We start from the raw sequence: 23,130 nt of genomic DNA on the forward strand, positions 1-23,130 counted from the left end.
TACTGGAGGTCTGCAGTTTGGCCATGTCGGGGAATGGAAGGAAAGCACTGGGAAAGACTGGTTACATTTGGGGAATTCAGACAGCAGCTAAATTCAGATGGCCATAAAAATTTAGTTGACTATAAAATACTGCTTTAATACGACTCGTGGCCATTGGGGAGGGATCACCCAGTCATGGAAGGTGCTGGGAACTGCTTTATAGGTCATAATGAAACAGATGTAATCATTTTGTTTATGCTCATAAAGTGTTTTTCTTTGTTTTAAAGTAAAGGAAGTAAAGGAGATATTTCTCTGGTATCTTAAATTCTGCAAGGGAAAATCAAACATAAGAAGTTAGGTTTTGATTTTTTTTATCTTTGTAATGGAAGTATATTCTGGAAATAAATCTTTTAACATCTCTTACCATGAAATATTCCCCAGTGAGATCTGTCCTCATATGGATCTTGTCTCAGTGACACAGATGAGGATGCTGCACCCGTAATTTAAAGTACATTAAGGCCAGACTTTTGACTGCTGATAAATTGCCAGAACCATGCTTGGTTGGACAAGCTTTGGTCACTGCTGTGCTACAGAATGCATTTCAGTTTCCTTTTGCACATTAAACCTTAATGCTCCCATCAAAAAATAATTAGATTGGAAAATTAAAAATTGGCTGTTCCTTCCTAGAAAAAGGAATTAAAACTGAAGGGATTTGTCCCTTTCTTCAGAAGAAGAATAAGCGTTAGCATGTATTGATAAGGAAGTAAGTTCTCCTGCTAAAGAAACTTTTTTTTTTTTTTAAGTATTCTGGTACACCTAATAAAAAGGCATATAAGAAGCAAAATAGAACAATCTGTTGTTATTTAACATGGCAAATACTGTTGAGATACAAATACAGTTAAGTTTTCTCTGGTAACTAGGCAACACAAGAAAATACCACTTATCTGAATTGCTGTTTATTCTACTGTTTTTAGCTCTGCAGTAGTGATTTTTATTTTCCACACCTCAGACACAGAAAGAACAACTGTTTATGGTACGGCTAAATTGTTTAATGTACTGTTTGATACAGGGGCAAGATAGACATCAGAATAATGTCTAGAACTGCTACAACTATCCATTAATGGCTTTTGATCTTCTCGCAAATGTTTCAGAAGATTATGCAACATAAGCAAATGTCCTCTCCTGACTTAGGCAATTGTAATAAATATGGACTACATGAGGCATGAAATCAGAACATTTTCCAAAGAATGCAAATGGTCTCTCATTCATATGTATCATCCTAAGGACATTTTAGATTAAACACATGGTAGCAATGTAGTCTTTGACGCTTCTAAATGGAAGACTATTTTTCTCGAGCTGTGCATGTTACCATCAGATGGATTGCTTTGTTAAGGTGAAAATCTGTAGCAAGAAGTGCTCAGAGCCATAGGCAGGCTGGTCTTGCATATGGCTCTGTGCTTGCGTATGCACATACTTGCACACTGTCTAAATGAAAAGCAACTGAACAAAACTCTTCCTAATCTCCATAGTCTCAATTTGTAGCTAAAGATTTGAAATAAATAATGAGGCTGGGAGAGAGGAGGTAAGGGCAAATGGCAAACTTTGGGATGGGAAGCTCAGAGGATCTTGGAAGACAGAAAGACATTGATTGAGCCAAGCTATGTGCACAGTTCAGTCCCACATGGGAACATGCATGGGAACAACACGTCCACCAGCAATCAGAATTTGGTTTCTCTGTTTCACTTATTGTAAGCCTTAGCTGTCTGTACTAAAAAGAATAGTGCCTATAAAGCATAATGGAGCAGCTTCTGAAATAATTTTGTAGACAGAAGTAATGGGCATAAATGACACCTGTTTACCATGAAGTAAACTGTGTAAAAACCCAATCTCTGTTAAATCACTGTCAAAAGTGTCTTCAGTTTCAGGGATACCATGATATTCACCGAAGGCCTTTCATAAAAGAGTAGATGAAGTGCAGTTAAGTTGTAAACCTTTAGCCCAGATGCCAGTGGCATCTTGACTTTCTCTTCCAGAATATCTGACTTTGAGGAATTGCCTCCTGTTTGGGAAGTATTTTGGGACCCTCACTGCCTGCCTTGTACTGGAGCAAGAGCTGGGAGGAAGTTTTTTTTATCCACAAATTCAGGACAGAATATCACATTCCTAAGAATAAGAGAGAAAGGAGTGACATTATTCTGCACTTAAGAAAAGGGCCACTCATTCCTGTCACGGGCTTATGAAAGCTCGCTTGGATTTGAGTTTGCTGAGTAAAAGCTACATGTTGTTCCTGCAGGAAGGTATTAGGTTGGTCAGCTGCCAATTCCTGGGGAATCTATCCTGTGAAATCATTTACATTCATCTCAGTTAATCAATTAATGTTTGTAAAACACTTTAAAGTTGAAAAGCACTCCTATAAATATGTGGCATTATCTTATAATAATTACACTACCACATCTCAATTAAATGCACAATTGGCCATGCTTTAATCATGTAATAGAAGTGTCACCAGAAGTATTTCAAGTGTAGGTATCTCAGCCTATGCTGACCATCCTCAAGACTGGTATGTAAACCTGGACCAAAATGAGGACTCTTGATTTTGGAGACACTGGAGACCCACTGTCTGATCAGAATGAATGTCTCTTTCCCTAGAACAGGAATACATTTTTTCCGTAACTACAAATATAGAGAATTTTTTGCTTGTGTTTGTCTTGCATCTTGAACACCTCTTGTGGGCAGCACAAGGACTAACCTGCTTTTCTGGTTTTTTTTGTTTTTTTTTTTTTTTTTACTTTACTGCCTTCCCCCATTAATATAATGGAAAAGGAATGTCACTTGTGATCTTATCTCAGATGTATATCCTTCAGGGTTATACTTTACCAATGGTCTATATACTGTACTATGTGATGTACTGAAATAAATTAAAACAATTAAATGCTGACACATTTTCCCTTTCCTCTGGAGGGTAAAAAAGAAGTTAGGTCTCAATTAACAATATATGTGTTGCCATCTGATTATCAGCAATATAGGATATATTGCTTCCTACTCCGTTGTCTTCATTCTGAATAGTAAGCTTGTTTATATCAGTGTTGACAATCCAAGCCTGGCTTCAAAAAAAAAAAAGGGTAATTTTGAAATAATAAGATTTGATATTGCTTTTTCATAGTACATTTTATAGTCTTCTAACTATGACATCTTTATGGAACTTGGTTACTTCTAAGCTTTTATCCACAAACATGAGAAGTATGATTTTTCTGGGGGGGCGTAGAGTTTTTTATTTGTTTTTTTTTACATCTTACAAGGAAATCAGAACATTTAGTGGACTAATTTGATCTATTAGATGAAGTAGTTACTTTACTAGATGGCAGTATTGTTACCATACTTCCCATTTGCCCTGCTTTACCTTCTTCCTCTGGAACTCTAACTCTCACTTCTTCGGTCCTTGTCATTTCTTTTCATATCAATTAAATGCTGTTTGGGGAAATGGATAGGCAGTTTTTGTATATTTGTACAGCACCTGCCCAAGACTGTAGTTTAGGCCTCCAGGTGCAATAACAACCAAAAAAATAATAACATTTATATCTGCTCTTTCAAGTTCATTTGCATCAGATATTTTCCAATGCAGAGCTGTTATTACTTCTTCCTATATTTTTCTGATATAACCACATATAAGTGGGCTTACCGAAAAATATGAATTTCCCCCAAAACAGTCCCAGAAGACCAAAATATAAAAACTCTTCAGGGCAGAAACTACCTCCAAGTGTGCCTGTACAGCATTTGTTGACAATAGGACTCCAGGGAGTGTGTCTAAGATGCAATTACATAATGCATATGTATAAAATGGAATGTGTCATTACTGCAGTGTTAAGCTATATTTGGAACCACAACAAGAAAAGTACTTTCTCTCTTTTTTTTTTTTTTTAATTTCACTATGGGAAAAAAGTGTCTTTGATATATGAAGCATTTTATGAGACCATCTTTTTGTTTTTAATACATGCTAATTTGCACACCTAACATTAATTGCTGGTGCAATTAATTATGGATGTAAATGAGAATGTTTAGCTGTCTAATCACCTGATTGTGCCTATAAATCAGTGACAGTAATTATGTGTGTAAATGCTCATTTCAGCCTGCAATTAATTTGGCCAAAATTGATAGGACAGAAAAAAATACCACCCTAGGCTGAAATTTGGTCCCCAGTGTGTAAAAAGAGAAAGTATCTTCCTCCTCTACTTCTTGTGTCTAAATTGCAGGGAGCTAAGTAGACAAAGAGCAATGATTCCCCAGTCCCCAATAACTCACTGCCAGTGTTTCACAATAAAGTGCAATGGGAGAGGAAATATTTCCATAAGGGTTCATTAATCACAACATATTTGCCATGCACAACCACTCTGCAGAGCAGGTGAAGAACCCTGGGGACGTTGCCTGGCACAGCATGTCATTTTCATAATAGGAAAAGTATTTTTTTCCACAAATTGTGTAGAACTGAAGTTGCAGATGGTTCCACTGGCAGAGCTAGAGCCTCCTGGCACAACCCTTGGCAGCCAAAGCTACTTTGAGTGTTTATAGGAAGGATTAGTGATATCTCAAAAGAAGGACGCTGAAGATGCTGTCTGCCCCGCTCTGTGCAGCATTCCCAGGTGTGTCCCTTGGGAAGACATGTGAGGCAGGCCAAACAAACCCCACCCAAAACCCAGACTGCAGAAGGAAATCCAAGTCTTACCTGTCCCCCTTGTGCTGCTGGACACAAATGAGAGGTCTAGGAACAATTAAACTGATTGTGACTGAGAACCTGAGGGTCCAACCCAGGTAAGGGGACCCTATTAGCAGAACTGCGCAGCAAAAGCTGCCTTTCCAGCTCAGTGGCTTCTTTCAGATCTGGGCAGCAGACGATTTCACTTTACCTAACCCCAAGGGCACCAGAGAGCCTCTGTTGTCCCATCATACTCTAATCCATCTAAACCTACTCAGTCTTTTGCACGAGAGGTAGTATTGGTGTCTGCTTTACTGTACCTCTGTGGTCTCCGTCTCCAAGTGGTTCATTGCTGCTTCACTCCCACATGGGACTTTGATAAAATTCAAAGCCACCTGGTGTGATTTTAATTTAAATGTGGATTTAATGTGCTTTCCTTTTGTATTGCTGTGATGTGCATCGTCTGGAGAAATGCTGCAGGCTTAGATCTGGCCTCTCAGCTGTTTCTCTGTGCAACTCCCTGGTTTTGTTTGGTTTGTTTGGCGCATATTCCTGAGTATAGCTGTTGCTCTGCAGTGGCATGTGCTTTGGGTGCAAGGGTACCTTGGGTACAAGCACAGCAGTCATTCTTTGAGGTGGCAACTGAGTCCTGGGCTGTTCTGCCAGTCAGAGGCCAAAAGTCTTCTCATCAACAGAAGAGATGAGAAGACCATCAGAGTTACAGCTGTAGAGAGGAAGGATGAAAGATTACATGCAGTCTGTATGTAAAGAATTCTCACAATTCACAGTGCTCTGCCAGTTATGAAAAGGGTTTTAAGAAAAGGACTAGTGAAAAGGAGGAGAAATAATGAAATGTTTTATCTTAACCAGTTGAAACAATTTCTATTGGAAGTGGTTAAGATTTACTAAAATTTTTCTTATTAGAAAATATAACCTCACTAAAAAAAAAAAAAGTGCTGTGAAAACGTATTAAAAAGATCGTAAGAAATGCTTTCAGGACCAGGATGTGAAAGATATAGCAAGAAAAAGAGAAACAGAGATCCACATCAGTCAGTAGCCCAACAGGGCACTCTGGTAGGATGCAAGACACCCTGATGCAAGACAATATCTTAATCTTCAGAATTTTTCATTAAGTGAGACTGTTTTTTCAGCCAGCCTTAATTAATTTTAAACTAAAATTGTAGGAGCAAGGTAGGAGCCTAGAGTATCTGACACAGAATAACAGAGAGCAGATGAGAATTAAAGAGCAACTCAAAGGCTGTGCAGAGGGGTCATTGTGCTGTGGCAGAAGTTTGTCATGGGAGATGGCAGCAAGCTCTGCCAGGGTCACAACGAGCATCACAGCAGCCAGGTGGCTTGGTCGTCAGAAGGCATCCCTTACTCTGTAAAACCACTCGTTGCCCCTGCACCCACTGAAATCTGTTTACTTGGCTGGCTGCTGGGTCTTTTTCCCCCTGCTTGCACAGGCCACCAGAGCCGATGCGTGCTTTCTGACCATTAATTCTCTTATCCACTTGTTAGTGCTGCCAGCCGCAGCAGCCGCCTGTCGGGCTCCTGGCTCCTGCGTCTTCTTACTGCTGCTGCACGGGAGCTATGGGAGTGAGTCACTTCCAATCACCAAGGGAACCCACCGCCAGATCTCCGCTCGTCCCAAAATAGGAACTCACAGCTACATCTTCTCTCCTCCTAAAATAATCAAACTATGAGAAAAAGCACTATGTGTTTGGCAGTATCTGAAGTACCATATTCAATGCATTGGACGGGTGGAAAAGCAGGACAATGAGCTCAGCCATAGCGGGACCTCAGGCTAAGACCACCCCAGGCTTGCAGTGCGGGTGGTGGTCCAACTCCACGTAGAGCCACACAGAAAGGAGAATCATATAATGGTTTGGTTGGAAGGGACCTTAAAGATCATCTAGTTCCAACAGATAAGTTCTTTGCAGGTTCTGAGTAAAGATCATTGCAGAATCAGGGTATTTTCCCCCATTATTTGAAAAAAAACTTCGAGGCAGGCCACAGCACATCCCCCTTATATTTCAATTCAGAAAACTGAAGGAGAAAAGTCCTTGAAAGAAATACTATTTACCAAATAAGACAATGCTCAGCTTTTCAAATGGTTTTATGAAAGCAAGCCTTGTCTTCAGTTTAGTCTACCCTTACCACATTAACGATTATAAATTGTAATACAATAATCCGTTAAAATAAATCTTCATTATTTTGAAGTACATTGAAAAAATGTTGGTTATTTTCAAGCAGATGTGTTACCTGTAAAATATAATTCTGCATTTCCATAGCCTCTTTCTTTTATTTCTAGGTATTTCCACACAATATACCTGGGTATCCGGAGTCGACAGAGTGGAGAGAATGACAGATGGCGGTTTTATTGGAAAATGGTCTATGAGTATGCAGATGTGAGTATGCTGCACTTGCTAGCCACGTTTCTGGAAAGCGCACCACAGCTGGTCCTGCAGCTCTGTATTGTTGTACAGACTCGTACACTCCAGGCTCTCCAAGGTAGGGGTTCATTTAATCTATTTGGTTTTTATCATTTTAGGAAGATGTAATTTCTATACGTGCATCTTTATCCTTATTTCAAACTGCTGTGTGCCTTGTACTCCTGGCATAAGAGCAGATCTTGCCTGCTAGCTGCTATTAAGCTGTTAACAATGGCTCTGTCAAGAATGCCTGTGTTGTTGGAGGTTTTTTAGCCTTTCTTATTGGCTCTGGGTTTTGGGTAGGATTTATAATGTTTTGCTTTCTCAATGTCCTTGTAATAGAAGAGCTCTTCTGATTATCCACTGGACCGATGTGAAAATTGCATCAATCAAACTGTTGCGCTTCTCCCTACGCTTCTTTCTGTGAATGTTCAAAACTCTCCAAACAGTAGTAATGAGGTTCAGATGGTATTATGCAAACCAGAAAACAACATAGCAGAAAACAGCTATGCTGTGAAGAAAATGCCAGTGCCTATGGAATACATGTCCATCAGTTCTAGGCCGTGTTTTACCTGAAACAATACGAGTCAGCTCCTGAGCATTATAACAATATTCATTCCTTCAAGCTCTGGGTTTCCTTCTAAGGTTGATGCTTTTAGCAAGTGTGATTTCCTCTTTAAAATGGTAAATGCATGTATATGTCCAGCCATAGGGATTGTCAGTCAGTGATACAGATATAAGAATATCTCCTTCTCTACTGCTTTGTTGATGCTACTTTAGGTTACCTTATAGTTTTTATTTTGTATTGAAGCATTGTTTTGCCTTGTGGCTGCACCTGGTCAGAAATTATTGGCAAGGGAATGAGGTGAATGAGAACTTGGGGTCCAGAATGTGACACAAAATGTCATGAGGCAGTGAGGAGTGAAGGGAGGAGGGGAGGAGGAGCAAAGGGACAGAGGGAAGAAGGAAATGCCGATCTTTTGCCGTTTGTTTTTAAGAAACAATTCATGTGCTTGCCACTGTACGAGATAAGACAGTGAGAGCACCTTGCTCCAAGAAGCTCTGGGTCTAGTTAGCTTATTATGAGAAACATCCAGTGAGACTGATCGGGTGAAAAAGGACTGGGAACAAAGTGGGTAACTGTGCAAAGTCCTTGATCCTGGGAAGTTTCCTGTGAATAAATCGGAGTCTTTTCATTTACCTCCCCTTTGAACTGACGTCTGAGAGCAGCTGTCCCACTTCCTCTGTTTTGTGGTTTTGTTTCGTTAGATCTAAAACTCCAGCACCTTAAGGGGAAAAGAAAGTCAAAGTTTCTATTTTAATTAGTTGGTGCTCTGTACAAGGAAGGTTGCCTAAGCACTTCATACAGCTGTTTCTCAAAATCATGCTGCCCGCACCAACCAGTCCAAACTATCAGAGAAGGTATTATCACTTCAAGAAGTTTTGTCCCCCCCCTGAAAAAGAGACTCCAGAGAGAGGCGTAGGAGAAGAACATAGCCAGAATACTATATGGTCAGCTGTAATTTAGCTGTCTTCATAAACTATTAATACAGCAGGCCTCTCGCCCTCATTATAGTGCAATAGCAGATCTATCTATGAAAAACCTGGCTGGTGAATAGGCACTAAGCCTGGGATGTACTCTGCTAGTGGTTTTTAATTAGAGAAAACATGAAATGTTTCAATTTAAAAGGCAAAGATGGTTCCTGAAGCCTGCAATCAGCTCTGTAAAATCTATGTATCAGAAACCAGAAAGGAATAAAACTATAATTATGGATTTCAGCTGAGAAGGCTGAAAATATTTACTTATCCTCTCTTCTGCCATTTTCTTCCATCTTCCAAGAACAAAAGTTTTTTTTTAAAAAAAAAACTTAAGGAAATTAAACAAGGTTGTGGCATTTTCTTAAACAGTAGTACCATTATATTCTCTGGATGAAAGCTAATATGTTTTGATACATTGCCAGGTGTGAAAATCCTTTTTCTGTTCTCTCTCCTTTTTTAAAGAAATGTTAAGGATGATGCATTCCACTATAGGATGCTAAATTTGCTGTACAGCTGCATAAGGAGAGTATAATTTTCCTTAGTGGTTTTGTGCTGCAACTGGGTGTTTTAAAAGGCCTAGCCGTAAGGTACATGCTTTAGCTGACTGTCCACTCACTGAGCCTGCTACAGAGATTTCTAACATGGATCAATAAACAGAGTGTTTGATTGATTTTCTTTGTTTAGAGAATGCTACTTGGTTTTTGTTATTGTTCTTTTAGTTCTCTGTCTGGCAGGACAAAGTTATCATGACAATTGCTAAGTGCCGTCACTGGTCCATGTTCTTAAAATATACTTCCATCACAAACCACCAATTTGTCATGGGAAATGAATTATACTGGAAACTTCTTGGTCTATAAACAGGGTATTTCTCATATCAAGCCATTAATGACCACAAGAAAAACTGTTAAATATTTTATTTATGAAATTGTACATTTTCCATTCCAAATGCACCAAAATAGTGTCATTCCCAACAGGAGAATGCTGTCAGTGTGACTGGAGATTCCCCATTTAGTAATGTTTGTTGGCTAGCTGTGGATTATTTCTTATTTCAGTCTTTAAGCTCTGCTAATCGAGGTAAGAAATACATAAGTGTGCATACATCCTTATGAAGATCAAGAAGAATATTGTGCAATGTGTGCAAAACCTTCCCTCTCAGTCTTCCATACACTGCAGTGTGGACCACTTCAAAATCCCAGAGGATGCACCACAAGGATCCTTTAGCACTTGCCAGGACTCCCCAGGCATGAATTAAACAACTGCAATGTAAACTTCTAGCAAGGAGTGTGTACCACTGTACAGTGACTACTGCAGCAGAACATTGCTTATGCAGGAGGCCATAGACATAGACAGTCATAGATTCATAGAATCATAGAATCTTTAAGGTTGGAAAAGACCTCCAAGATCATCAAGTCCAATCATCAACTTAAGACCACCATGCCTACTAAACCATGTCCTGGAGTGCCACGTCTGCATGTTCTTTGAACACCTCCAGGGACGGTGACTCCACCACTTCCTTAGGCAGTCTGTTCCAGTGCCTGACCAGTCTTTCAGTAAAGAAGTGTTTCCTAATATCCAACCTAAACCTCCCCTGCTGCAACTTGAGGCCATTTCTTCTTGTCCTATCACAAGTTATTTGGGAGAAGAGACCAACACCCACCTCCCTACAACCTCCTTTCAGGCAGTTGTAGAGAGCAATGAGGTCTCCCCTCAGCCTCCTCTTCTCCAGACTAAACAATCCCGGTTCCCTCAGCCGTTCCTCATAAGGCTTGTTCTCCAGACCCCTCACCAGCTTTATTGCGCTTTTCTGGATGCACTCCAGCAACTCAACAGCCTTCTTGTACTGAGGGCCCAAAACTGAACAGAGTCATTAAGGAGCAGCATCTGTCTTTTGCATTGGCACCCAGAGAAATCTGGCTATTGATAAAACAGTATCTAAATTGTTATCTAAAAATCTGATTCTTCATTAAAATTTCATCAAAACTGGCACAATTAGAGGCAATGATCTTTCTTATTCTGCCTGAAACCAGCAGCCAGGTTCCTCCCCGAGTGGAAGGAGTGAAACGGCTTATGGGGGAAGCTGATGATTTCTCAATGCTAATTCCTCAAGAAGACAAACAACTTCATCACGATGCTGACCTAAGCTGGAGCTGTTCTAACCTCCTTATTACCTCCACCTTTTCCAGCTTAGTGGTTCCTTTGAGTTCGAAGAAACATCTACTCGCTAGAAGACCAGTGTGCCTTGAAAATTAGTGATTCCTCAGTCTTTTCCTTGTGGGAGTCTGTTTCCTTTCCTTTCTCTTCATGTGCTCTGAGCGCAGCACTCCTGCAGCAACTTCTCTGCTGAGCCAGCTGCATCTCCAAGCTGCATTGCTTTTGTTTGTTTGGTTTTTCTCCCCTCTCTTAGATACTCTGTAGAAAAGCCATGTCCTAAGCAGCTTCATGGTGAGACTCATAACTTCACCAGTCCTATTCTAGGTGGGAACTGTATGAGGAACTGAGCAGCTCTACATGTTGGGGGAGAAATGTCAGGAAGTCCACTGAAACAACTGATGCTCATCCTGTATCGTTTGTATAAGGGCATACATGTGGACAGAAGTGTCTGAACTGTCTGCAGGTGAGCTAGTTTAGCTACCAGAAACAGTCTAACAGCAACAATTTGGAGGCCAGGGTGAGATAACTGGTCTCATTGCCAGAGTACGTACACCAACTACCTGAATGACCTTGTAGACCTGGGCCCTTCACTCCATGTTTTCAGTTCTGCTTTCAGGGCTGGGCAACCAGGGAGCACTGCACTGGACTGCACTGAATCTACCCCTGAGTTACAGGGAACCAAAATACCAGATTTGAAAGTGTTTGGGTTATTGGATTACCCCAATAAATTCAAAACACTGCAAGTAATTCGCTTAAAAATGCCTCCACCCTTCAAGGCATTTAGGAAATAAGCAGTAGTTTCACAGTCTTTGCTATAAAAACAAACACTTCCACAATAAACTGCCATAGACTAAGTATTAGGCAGATCTGCTGACACAGTAAGAGCAGTCTCAAGGCTACGAGACTCTTCTTTGATAGGGTTGCTGGACATCCAACATAATGGCCACATCTCACTCCATTTGCTCTGCTGGCTTACCAGGTCGTAGGACTGACAAAGTGATGAACAGATCTGGACTGGCAAGTTGGCTCAGGGGGGTTATTCCTCAGTCACTTGAAGTCACCCTGAAAATCTTTAATTTACTCATGGGAGTAAAGCACCTTACCCAGCTGTATGCTCCCATCACATCATTGGCATTTCTGTGGCTGCATGCTGGGTCCCTTGGACACTTTTGTTTTCCCCATTGCTAACTGGCTTGAGTCTCAGCGGGATCCAGTTGGACTCCCTGGGGCAGGGGGGTGTCACAGCCAGCCAGCCCTGGAGAGGCAGGGGGGACACAGCATCAGAGTGGGTAGGGGAAGTCAGGGCTGTCCCTTTCTGTGGGACTTTGTTTTGGAATCACACCCGCAGGCTGGCGGTCATGCCTTGGCACTCTCCTTTTACTTCCTTCCATTTTCTCACTATGCCATTTGATTTTAGAAAGACTTCCCATCTTAAAATTAGCAAAAACCAGCAAGCAACAAATCCAGATGTGATTGGAAAGAGTTAGCATAAAGCTACTGTCATCTTACTCAAGGGTATGGTGTTCTAGTTGCTTCTAGATGAGCAGATAGACAAGATTACTCCCTGGATTTACCACAGATTACATTATTTATGCTGTATTAATGAACACATTGCTTAAATTATAGATTAGTTTCTCATTCCGGTTTACTGCATATTATGCTGGCGAGTCAGCACTTGACAATTTTTTTTCTTCATCAGCCCCTGGGGGGTTTGTTCTGTCTTCTCCATACAGTACTGTTAATCAAAGTCTCTATCAAAGTTTAATCAAAGTCTAATCAAAGTTTATATCATACAAAGCTGCAGTTCTTAATGTAGACTGATGGTAGTGCAGACGCAAAATGAGAAGTTCAGAACAATTTATAAATTCATCAAGTTTCATTGAAGTCACCACACTCCCATAGAGCTGCTGGATGCTGCTGAAACTACATTTCCATGAAATCTCCCTGGCCAACCATTTTCCCATTTTCTACCAGCTCTGTTGGAAACTCCTGTGCTGTTCATATGCTGACACCACAGCCAGCATACAAATGTTCACAGTGCCACCAAGCATCACTCTCCCGCCCTTCTACTCCAAACAAATTGCTGTTCCTGCCTGAGCAGAACAAGAAGTTCAGAGACTTGCTAGCAGTTTATGACATGGTTGATAGGTCCTAAATTTATCTGGCAGAAGGAAATTATGTGTTAGCTAGTTCATTAAAAAATCCTCTGGCAAAGCTCATCCTCATGCATCAGGAATTCAAACTCTTTTCATATCAGTGCAATAAACTGAAATTCATTTAAGTCATTACAGTTTTGGGGTTTTTTTTTTGTGAGGACAGTGCTATGCTTTTACATGGCTTTTCTTTTTTTGTGACCTTCACAAAAATTTTGGATTCCTCTGTAAAGTCCTGTCTACATTTGCAATGCTCTTTAAATTAAAAAAAAAAAAAGACAAAAGAAAAAGAATTCTGATGTAAAATCCTGTACAATTCAATGTATATTTGTATGGAAATAAGGTGCAGCACTTGAGTTCTGGGCAAGCTGCCACTGCTTTTCTCTGTGCTGTCAAGGTTCTGCACCACTGCAGTCCAGTGCCCAGCCTTTCCAGAGAGAAAGAAAAGCAGAGCAAGCAATAGTCAACAGATTCTGCCTGCAACTTGGCAAAACAGATTTTCAGTGACAAGGATGAACAAATATGATATAGTGTGGAGTAAACGTGTCTCCCGTAAATGACTTTTAAACTGATCTGTGGGCCCCTTTGCAAATCTTAAAATGTTATCTTGCACTCATTAGGATAGAGCCATCATATTAGCACGCCCTTGTTTCTGGTAGGACAGGAGAGGACTTCCTGAAGGCGATAATGTCATATAATCCATTTTATAATCTGATTACAATCTTAAAACTAGTTATACCCTTTGTATCTAATATACCAGTTGGAAGTTTAATTCTCTGATTGATAGAGACCTGCTGCTGCTGTCCTGTCTTTTTAATTTCATCAGCAGTCTGTCCCTATTTATTCTTGTGTCATCCCCATTTTTACACTTGTTCCCTGAGGAAATGAGGTTCATGTGATCATATAGTCCATTTCTGTCCTTCAGTCCTGACTTTTAAGAACTTCCGATCCATTGCACTATTTCAATCAAATATAAAAGAACAGCCAACATCTCAAAGATAATTATGTTTCTTTAAGTGTTGAGAAAAAAAAAAAACAGCCAAGTCCGAGGGAAAAAAAAAAGACAAATTAGAGCCTCCACTAAAGGGAAAAGCAGGCAGACTTCAATCATTATTCTTTTTGTTAGGCACCGGCCACCAGCCAGTCCAAATATGCATCCTTCCAGACAAGGTATTGCACTGCTCTCCCCTGCGCAGTAGGACTATTGTGATAGACAGATGGGATTAGGGAATAAGAGACACTTGAGTGGGAAAGTAAGAATCATTTCTCCTGCTGCTCATTTTCTCGTCTCATGAGAGGTTGTGCATTCTCTTGATTATCATCTTCATCGACTTTCCCTTCATTGGTTCCAGTCTGAATTCATCTTTGGTGAATATGGATTACCAAGACTGTACAGCATACTCCAGATTACATTTTTCCCAAGCTCTCGTATTTCTCATAGCAATATCTCACTAGGTCTGATCTGGGATTGTAATTCCCTGCTGACTCAAGCATTGCAGTGGTTAATCCTAGTTATTTCACGATCCTTTAAAACACACAGACTCTTCTGGTCTCTTGTCGCTCTGATGATGCTTCAATTACATGAAAAAAAAAAATTATTTGCAACTAAATGCATGTAATGAAATTTCATCTTGTTTCTACATTTCCAGCCTGCAAGGTACTTCTGATTTTTTTACATACCACTTTCCTTTTCTACATTGATAATGTCTCCCAAAACCCTATTAGTATATTACTTTTTAAAATCAAGGCCATTAAGAGAAATATTCAGACAAGATTTGTTCCAAGGGTAATCAGTAGTGAAAAGAGTAATAGTAATTCTCCATCCAAAGAGTTTTTCAACAGCATTTCAACATAATCCTGCAGTATCTCTCTTTAATTAGTTCATCTACCTGCCTTAGCTGTCTTCTACTAATGCCCGTCTTCTCAAGCTTCACCAGTACTTGCCCATTAGCATGGTAATCATCATTCTGCCAAAGTTTTGATACATTAGATCTGCCACATTTTATTTGTTGAGAAAGGCGTTATTAAAGAAAGATATGAAGTTAGCCTAGACTCTGGTGGCGCTCTCTTGATCTACTTTTTTGTAGATATCTGTTATTTTTCATCTTCTTTTATGTTTACCTCCATTTTCAATTAGTTTTTACTTTAAAAGCTGCTCTAAAGCTTTGTATTTTGTTGAAGCCTACACTGTAGGCCTATTTTAGCCAGGTTGTGAAGTGCACCAGACATTGCCTCTTTTCCAGTCACATGGCACCAGTTCTGAGTGGAGCAACTTCCTGATGCTTCTCGCCAGCAGCAGGATTTCATACACCAGCTTTTTTGAATTCTGAAACAGAAGTTTTCTGGTTGTACTGGGTGAAAACAAGGATTTCCGAATTTTGCTTCCATCTACAGGAAGTTGTTATGATAGGATTTCACTTAAAATAGAGTGAAGTAGATTCAGACTGGATATAAGGAAAAAAAATTTTCCAGTGAGAGCGGTGGAACACTGGCACAGGTTGCCCAGAGAGGTGGTTGATGCTCCATCCCTGGAAACATTCAAGGCCTGGTTGGAGGGGGCTCTGAGCAACCTGGTCTGGTTGGAGATGTCCCTCCTCCTTGCAGAGGGGTTTGGACCAGATGACTTTTCAAGGTCCCTTCCAACCCAAACTGTTCCATGATTCTATGATTCTACAGTAATGCAGATTTCCTTTCTGTTCTCGTTTCCTAACAGCTGGCTCTGTCTTTGTGCCCTTGTTTCAAGAGCCCTTATTGATAATTGACCTATAAGGCACAGCCTTTATTGCTGTTCATCCTTTTTTCCATTTCCATCTAGGCACCATTTTTGAGGTGGGTTTGCATACAGCTAGGTTTTGAGGCATTTTCAATAAGTTTTTGGCTTTGCGGGGATAAAATGCTCCAGAAATCCTTCTGTGTTTTGCCTTAAAGAAAATATAAATCTCCTACACAGAAAAGTCCCTGAACAATTAACTTCTGCTGCCTTCACTCATTTCTTTAAAATTCTGATTGACAGACTTACTAACAGATCTATTTTTGTTTATTCCTCCATTTTATTTTAATTAAACCAACATTCATGTGATCCAATGCTATTTTTTACAATTAGCTGTCCTGTAACAACCTCAATACTTTCTGTAACTAAGTTTAGAAAGAAGCCTCTGCTTTCTGTCAGAAAATCTGTCAGTTGTCACACTCCAGAATATCTGGGCTGCCTTCAGTAGCATTCGTTCTCCAGTCTATATCTGAGAAATTGGAGTCTGCCCTAACGAGACAATTCTCTGCAGAATTTCTCCCTGTAATAGCAGTTTGAACATCGCTATCCATATCCAAATTTAACTCTGGAATTCTACAGTAGACTGTAACAACTACCCACCATCTTTCCCCAAAGTAATTTTGTATGCAAACAGAATCCTTTTTATTGGGGATCCTTTTCTGCAACATCAGTCTGTCATTCCTTTCACACATTCCACTTTTACCATTATTTCCATCCTTTCTGAATACCAACTCCTTTTCAGGACCTATGTCCAGGGAGTGATTATGAATCCGTGGTGTTCCTGTAACCCTGTGGTTCTCTTTGTAACCTTGTAGTGCTTTATATCCCGTACCTGTTACTTTATTTCCTTCATTTCCAGATGTCCTGTCCCTGTCCATTCATCTGTCTATTGGTATGATACGTCAATACAACTTGTAAATATAAAAGAGGCAATGTACGCACTGTGGCAGGTATTATCAGGGAGGTAAGGAGTTGGCAGAGTGATAGTGCTGTTTCTTAGCACATCTATAACAAATCCAATCTCTGAAAGCCAACCAGAGAAGATATTAGTGAGCATTTTTCTTCTTTCTGTTTAAGTGTAGTAAAAAACCTAATTCCTTTAGCAACGTCAGGAAGAAGAGTGCAACTGTCTTCAGCATTTCTTCACAAATAATATGGTCTGGTGACTCTCTTTTTTACTGAATTTGTGCTAGTGTTTATTTATTCTTTATCCTTGTTTAGTTTCAATTAACCTGTCATAAAAAGACAGAATGACATAGCATTATATAGACATATCGGTATGAGTTTCTGATATGATGGAAAAAATAACATTTGTGGAGCTTGGCCACTCATTGCCCATTTTGTGCTGCTCATTAAATCACAGGAAAAAATGAATATATTATGCAAGTCATTTTGAATGAATGGCAGTATGGCTTCATAACATACCAACATGAAATCCACATATGTCATTTTAATAGAAAAAAAAGTAATTAAAAATAGTATTAGGAAGATTTAGTGTACATTTTACTGCTACTCTTTTTGTCTTGTTTCTTCTGGCCACATTACATATCCTAGCTACATTTGCAGATAGAGATGTCTCCAGTTACGTTTCAAAATCCTATTGAAAGGCCTCAATAAATCAGCTGATTACCAAAGTTATTAGGTCGGTGCCTCCTTCACTAAATTTTGAAAAATCTTGTCATGTATTTACATATGTGAGCCTAACTTTGGGCACATATTTTCTAATACCTTAAAGATATTATGCTAGTCTGAAAAGATATAATTATACGTGTTTTTAGAAGCTTCTATTGGTGTACAAATACAATTTCAAGATTGGTTTCTCAAGGCTTTTTGATGCAGCTTGTCCCAGTACCAAGCTGATAATGTCACCTGTGGATGGTGTTTCCAGCTCATAAAGACTGAGACTTAACTTGTCACAGAATCAAAGTTAGGTTGGAGGGTCTTCAGGAGATCATCTAGTCCAAATCCTGCTTGAAGCAGGACCACCTTCAAAGACAGATCAGGTTCCTCAGGGCCAAGTCTCATTGAGTACTGTGTTCTTCTGTGGATGGAGATCCCACAGCCTCTCTCAGTGAACTGTACCACTGCTCATCACCCTGGTGAAAAATTATTTTTCTGAATATTTTTTCTGAAAAAAATCAGAACTTCCCTTGTTGCAATTTGTGACTGTTGCTTCTTGTCCTTTCACTGTGCACCTCTAAGAAAAGTTTATCTGGGTTTCTCCTAAAATTGCCCTTTAGGTAGGAGAAAATGGCAATTAGGTCTGTCCTGTTACTTTACACCCCTCTCTACCAGCCCTCTTGCCAGGCCACACAAACCCAGCTCATACACCATGTGCTCCAACCCCTGACCATCTCGTTGGCTCTCCGCTGGCCTCGCTCCAGTTTGTCAAAGTCTTTCCTCTACTGGGGGCCCAAAATTGTATTGACATGCAAGAGTTTTCCTTTGCCTTTTAAAGTCTTTTTTGGGCCTCCTCTCAGATCCCTCTGCAGGGCAGCCCTGCCTGCCAACACATCAGCTGCTCCCTCTGGTGGGTCCAGGCTTTAAGAGCATTATGGACCTGGAGGTGTTATGAAGATAAATTCCTTACTGTTGGAGGGAATGGCAATCAAACCACCACAAAATTAGTTGCAGGTTATCTACAAGGTTTTTAATTTAATAGTGGCTCCACAAAGCTGCTAATGTATACATAGTGGTAAAGACAGCCCGAGACACAAAGTAGTGCATTTAGTTTCTGCGAGCGTGATATGTTGTGTACACACTGAATTTTATCTGTTGGGGAATGTCAGAAAGTTAGTGGCATATCCTTCTGCTCCCTTTTTGTTGTGCTAAAAGCACAGTTGCGAAAGAACAAATTCCTCATTTCTTTTTGGGTTACTGTGTTTTCTATGACTGGTACTTTTGTTCAGGAGTGGGAAAAAAGTTATGCAGGCTTGGAACAGAAAAAGCTTTCTTGTGTCTAATATAGCAGTGAGAAATCTCAGTCGTGATTGTGTCTTACCCAAAGACTGAACAATACTGCAAAGATACAAATTAATGTGAATTCTTTGTTAAGCAGTGGCCTTTAAAGCTGCAGTCAGGGAGCCAATGGACACATCCAGCTTTGCTTCAAATACATAGATCTGAAATTTTCTCCATAATTTTCTTCGTTAATGCATGATATATCCCTTCCCTTATTGATCTTGCAGATTTTGGCCTGTCTGCAATTTTTTTTTTTTTTTTGCCAAAATTTACTAGAAAAGTAATCCTTTCTGTTGAGAGTGATTTTAGCTGAAACTTGCAGGTCAAAGTGGGACTGCATATTTTAAAATTTATCTTACATGGAGTTCAAGTTTAGTTGTCTGTAGGATATACTACAGATTATGAAATCACCTATGGAAATCAGTATCTACGAATTAAATTATTTTATAAATATTAGTATTTTTCTGTTGTGCATACACTAGATGCATATCAAACTGCAAATATAAGCAATCCCCGTTTCATTCTTGCTTTGTGCTCAGAGTTTTGCAAGTATCAATGAATAGTCGGTGCTACAGTGAGACTTCAATGAAAGGTCCAGTCTGGCAAAGGAGGATTGCCACTGTGGGCACTTTCTCACTGGAGTCAGTGGAACTGTTTTCATGAATAAAGAGTGTTCACTGGGCTGGAGTTTACAGGACCATTGTTTTACAAAAAGATGTTAAATAACCCTCTTGTGTTAGACTAGACATTCTACCTAACTTAATAGGGGTACAAACCTATTAAATGTATTTTATTAGGTTTTGTTTTCCCTAACTAAATTATATTGAAAATACACTTCAAGTATTTTTTCCTATGGGTGCTATTTCTCATAGTGTGTCAGTTAATAAAGTGATAAACTATATTCTGTTCTCTGTATATAACAAATACAATTCAAAACCAAATCATTAATGGCTTTTTTGTTAGAGGTGAAGAGAGTATTTTTAGTTTTAGTTTTGATTGGTGCATTTAGTGTATCATTTGTGCATGGGTGGCCAGCGTGCTCTTGTGAGTTAAACAGACTGGGCAAGAAGAATCTCATGATACGAGGTTGCTGAATCACAATTGATCCCAGTCCATTTCATTTAGCAGACACTGCGTCTGCATGCACTTTCCCACCCTGTGGACATTTCAGGGTGCAGAGGAATTATTCCATTCTCACACAATTGAGTCAAAAGCGCGAACTGAATCCTCCCTTGGTGTGGCTTTCCTGGCACAGCCACAAATAGAGCATTGTTTTGCAGGAGCCCTGACAGCTGCACCCTCCTGGAGCACCCACCCGGTGTCACTGGGAGGACCCAGCAACCCCGTGGCAGGGTCAACGAGTGGACGAGGGACTGATGGGGAGCATCCTGCAGCTGCTGGGCACTGGGGCCGTGGGGCTTTCAGGACTCACATGTAGAAGAGATCAGCTGTAGCAATCTCTGCCCGCTGCCGTTATCGCTCCCAGCAAGGCTGCTGCTGTGTCCCCAACGGTGGGGACAACTGAATGACTCACAAAAAACCTCCTGATTCATTGCAGTTTTCAGTCTGCGAAGTTAAATAAGCTAACCCCCGTCTCAGCTTACTGGCTTGTGCTGTGCTAAAATCTGCAGCAGCTCAGGGGCTGCTTCGTGAGCCGTGCTGTCGTCCCCCGTCACAGGGGCAAGCGAATGACGGGGTGTACCCCTCCTTCAGCCATCTGCTGCCACCCCTGCATCAAAGCCCTCGGAAGGCTTATGCAACTTCAGGCTTTTTTCAGGTTTTAACGAGTGTTTTTGTGGCTCTCCTCTTCTCTTTCCCACTCTGTGGAAAAATGTATTGAGTGGTTCATTATCACGGGAAAGGTGGATAGATGGGAAAGAGCTATTTGTGCACTGTCTAGTTAAATTGGATCTTTCCCAGGTGTCTCGTGCCACAGAAGGACATTCAGAACTCATTTTGTACTCCTAGGTTAGTCACTCTTGGTAATGAACACTAATAAGTAAGATGCCACAAAACCATAAAAAATTGAGCTCTGGTGATCTTCTTGATCCTGACCCTCAGTGTCACGGTAGCATTTACTCTCTGGGTGCTCATAGCAGCTTCTCATCCTTATTACCTCTATATAGTATAAAACATAACCGCTTTCCTAGGTAACTGGGGTCTTTGCTGGTTTTGCTCAGCAGAAGGCAGAAAATGTGCAATGTAAGTCCAAGGCCACAGTAAACTGAAAATGGCTTCCTGTGCCTCACTTGTGGTACCAGAAAATCTCATAGGCACGCCATGAGCCCAGGACTCTCATCTCAAGGTTTTTAATCAGGTATTTTCACCTGCAAGCACAACAGACACTAAAATGGTTTGCAGTAAAAGGTGATTCTTCTAGGTGGTGAATATTTTATATCTTTTTCTCGGCGTTTCCTTTAAAAAGTGTGATTTTACTTTCCTCTCCTATGGAGTCAGTGTTGTCTGAAAGAGCTGTCTCAGAAACACCTGGAAGTGTCTTGAATGGTGATTCAGCAGGAAATAAATGGGGCTACAATCATCTTCTTGAGAAAAAGTCAAAAAGTGTTTTCTGGTTTTGGTGGGTTTTTTTTTTTTCAGATTTTGAATTTCACTTCCTTGAAAGCGAGGGTAGCAGCAAAACTGGGAAAACAAGTTGGAAAGAGTGGGTGGTGTAGCCATACACCTGGCTGTCTCATTCCCCACCCCTACTTGGGGGCAGTTTACTTTCAGCTACTGCAATGCCGTTCCTTGAGATGTAAAGCGGTGCAAGCAAGGGCAGCACCAAGCCTTCAGCTTTGCAGCAGCAGCACAACGTGTGGCAGCAGTCTTTGGAGCCAGATGGTTTTCTGAGCAGAGCATAATGGATTGCAATTGAATTGATATTTTAAGCTAACAAATGTTTAGATCAGAGAGGCTCACAACACAGACACTTACAATACAGGGCTGATTGCAGCGTGACAGAAGCAGCTAAATGCCATAATGGGGAAGGTGGTGTCAGCATTTCACTTCTAAACTTCAATTCTCAATGACTTCAAGCAGCTGTAAAAATTCACTTTTAGCTGAGGCTTGAACAAGGACATGGGCCAAGGCCCAGAGCAATCTAAAAAGGGATCTCAGTTCATCTCTATATGAAAGGCTTTTCACTGTGAAAAAGCTTCAATGTAAGAGGGTCGCAAAATCTGCTTCCCCACAGATAGGGTCCTGTGTTTGTTTCTGAAGCTGAGATGCAAGTGAGGCAATGAGAATGAACAGAGCTTTGAAGAAAAGCCCTTCTGAAAAGATCATCTGGATGAAACGTACAGAGCTGCAAGGGGTCTCTAGGAAAGCACATCGGCCATACTTCACCTAACATGAAAGCTAAAGGACCAGTAAATTGAACAGTGGCAAAGTCAAGATTGTGTGTTGAGAAGGTGCTCTCTTCAAACCATTAGCCTGTGTAAGGTATTCCGTTGTCGTAAAGTATTGCAACCAGTAAGAGTCACCAAGGATTGAAGAACTTCAATAATAATAATAATAATAATAATAATAATAATAATAATAATAATAATAATAATAGCAACAACAACAGCAGCAGTTAATTACAATCCAGCCAGTCTGGAGGTATTTACACATGTGTCTTTCAGAGGTCTAAGTCTCCTGAGGTAGAAAAAACCCTTTTCTTCGTGGCAGGATATTCCTGACTGTTTATTGTAGAATTTCTTAGACCTGTCAATGAAGTGTCTTGCACTGGTTGTTATCAGCAACACAAATAAAATAGCTGGCCTGCGAATCTTGTCTTATGTTCATCTGTTACTGCACGTGGGGAATTCTTCTGCCTCATGGGCTTATTTTCTCCTACTCAAGGTTTCATCAATAGGGAACAGTCATCAAGACCAAGTCTTTCAAAAGTATTTAAACTGGTTCTATAGAACAAATTAGGGAGATCAGACTTTTAAAAATATCTCCTGTTTTGACAGGCTTGATATCTGTACACATTGTGAACCGATTTCCAGATTTGATGCTAACTAGAGAGTTCTATATGCAGCCTTAAAACAGAAGAGAGAGATCACTGCATATAGAGGAGTTAAAAGTAGAATTGAAAGGTATTGCAGAAGATGGTTAGAAAAATATCTAAACATAAGTAATTTGTAGAACAAAGTCCTCAAGTGAGAATTCCGGTAAAAGACTTTCACACATTTTTCCACATATGAGCTGTACCTGCCGTGAAATGCAATAACTGCTGGCAAGACTATGGAAAGATGGTTCTCAGATACCAAGTTCTGCGTCCTAGGAACTGTATAGAAAACTTTGCCAAATGCCTTCACTGCCAAGTCTGGAAAGAGAGAAGATAAAGATTTTAAGTTTGAGGAAAACTGGAATATAATGAAGAGAACACAGGACTTTTAGATAAAATCTTTAGGGTGCTATTTTTGTTTCTTCCTGTAACATGCCAGTAACCTGTTACTTTGACAA

At 40.3% G+C, this 23,130-nt stretch overlaps 2 protein-coding genes across 3 annotated transcripts in view; one reads left to right on the forward strand and one right to left on the reverse strand.

Moving 5' to 3' along the window:
- LOC104474368 (DGAT1/2-independent enzyme synthesizing storage lipids) overlaps positions 1-23,130 on the reverse strand; it is a 688,180-nt gene that overhangs the window by 529,679 nt on the left and 135,371 nt on the right. The gene's annotated exons all lie outside the window — the stretch shown is intronic.
- Positions 1-23,130, forward strand: part of XKR4 (XK related 4) — a 227,810-nt gene that overhangs the window by 139,367 nt on the left and 65,313 nt on the right. The window contains exon 2 of the mRNA XM_086742339.1: positions 6,984-7,183. Within this exon, the coding sequence (XP_086598465.1) occupies positions 6,984-7,183 (200 nt within the window). The remainder of the gene's footprint in view (positions 1-6,983; positions 7,184-23,130) is intronic.

This window comes from Chlamydotis macqueenii, chromosome 2 (assembly GCF_036417535.1).
Source record: "Chlamydotis macqueenii isolate bChlMac1 chromosome 2, bChlMac1.mat, whole genome shotgun sequence".
In the NCBI taxonomy this organism is placed as follows: domain Eukaryota; kingdom Metazoa; phylum Chordata; class Aves; order Otidiformes; family Otididae; genus Chlamydotis; species Chlamydotis macqueenii.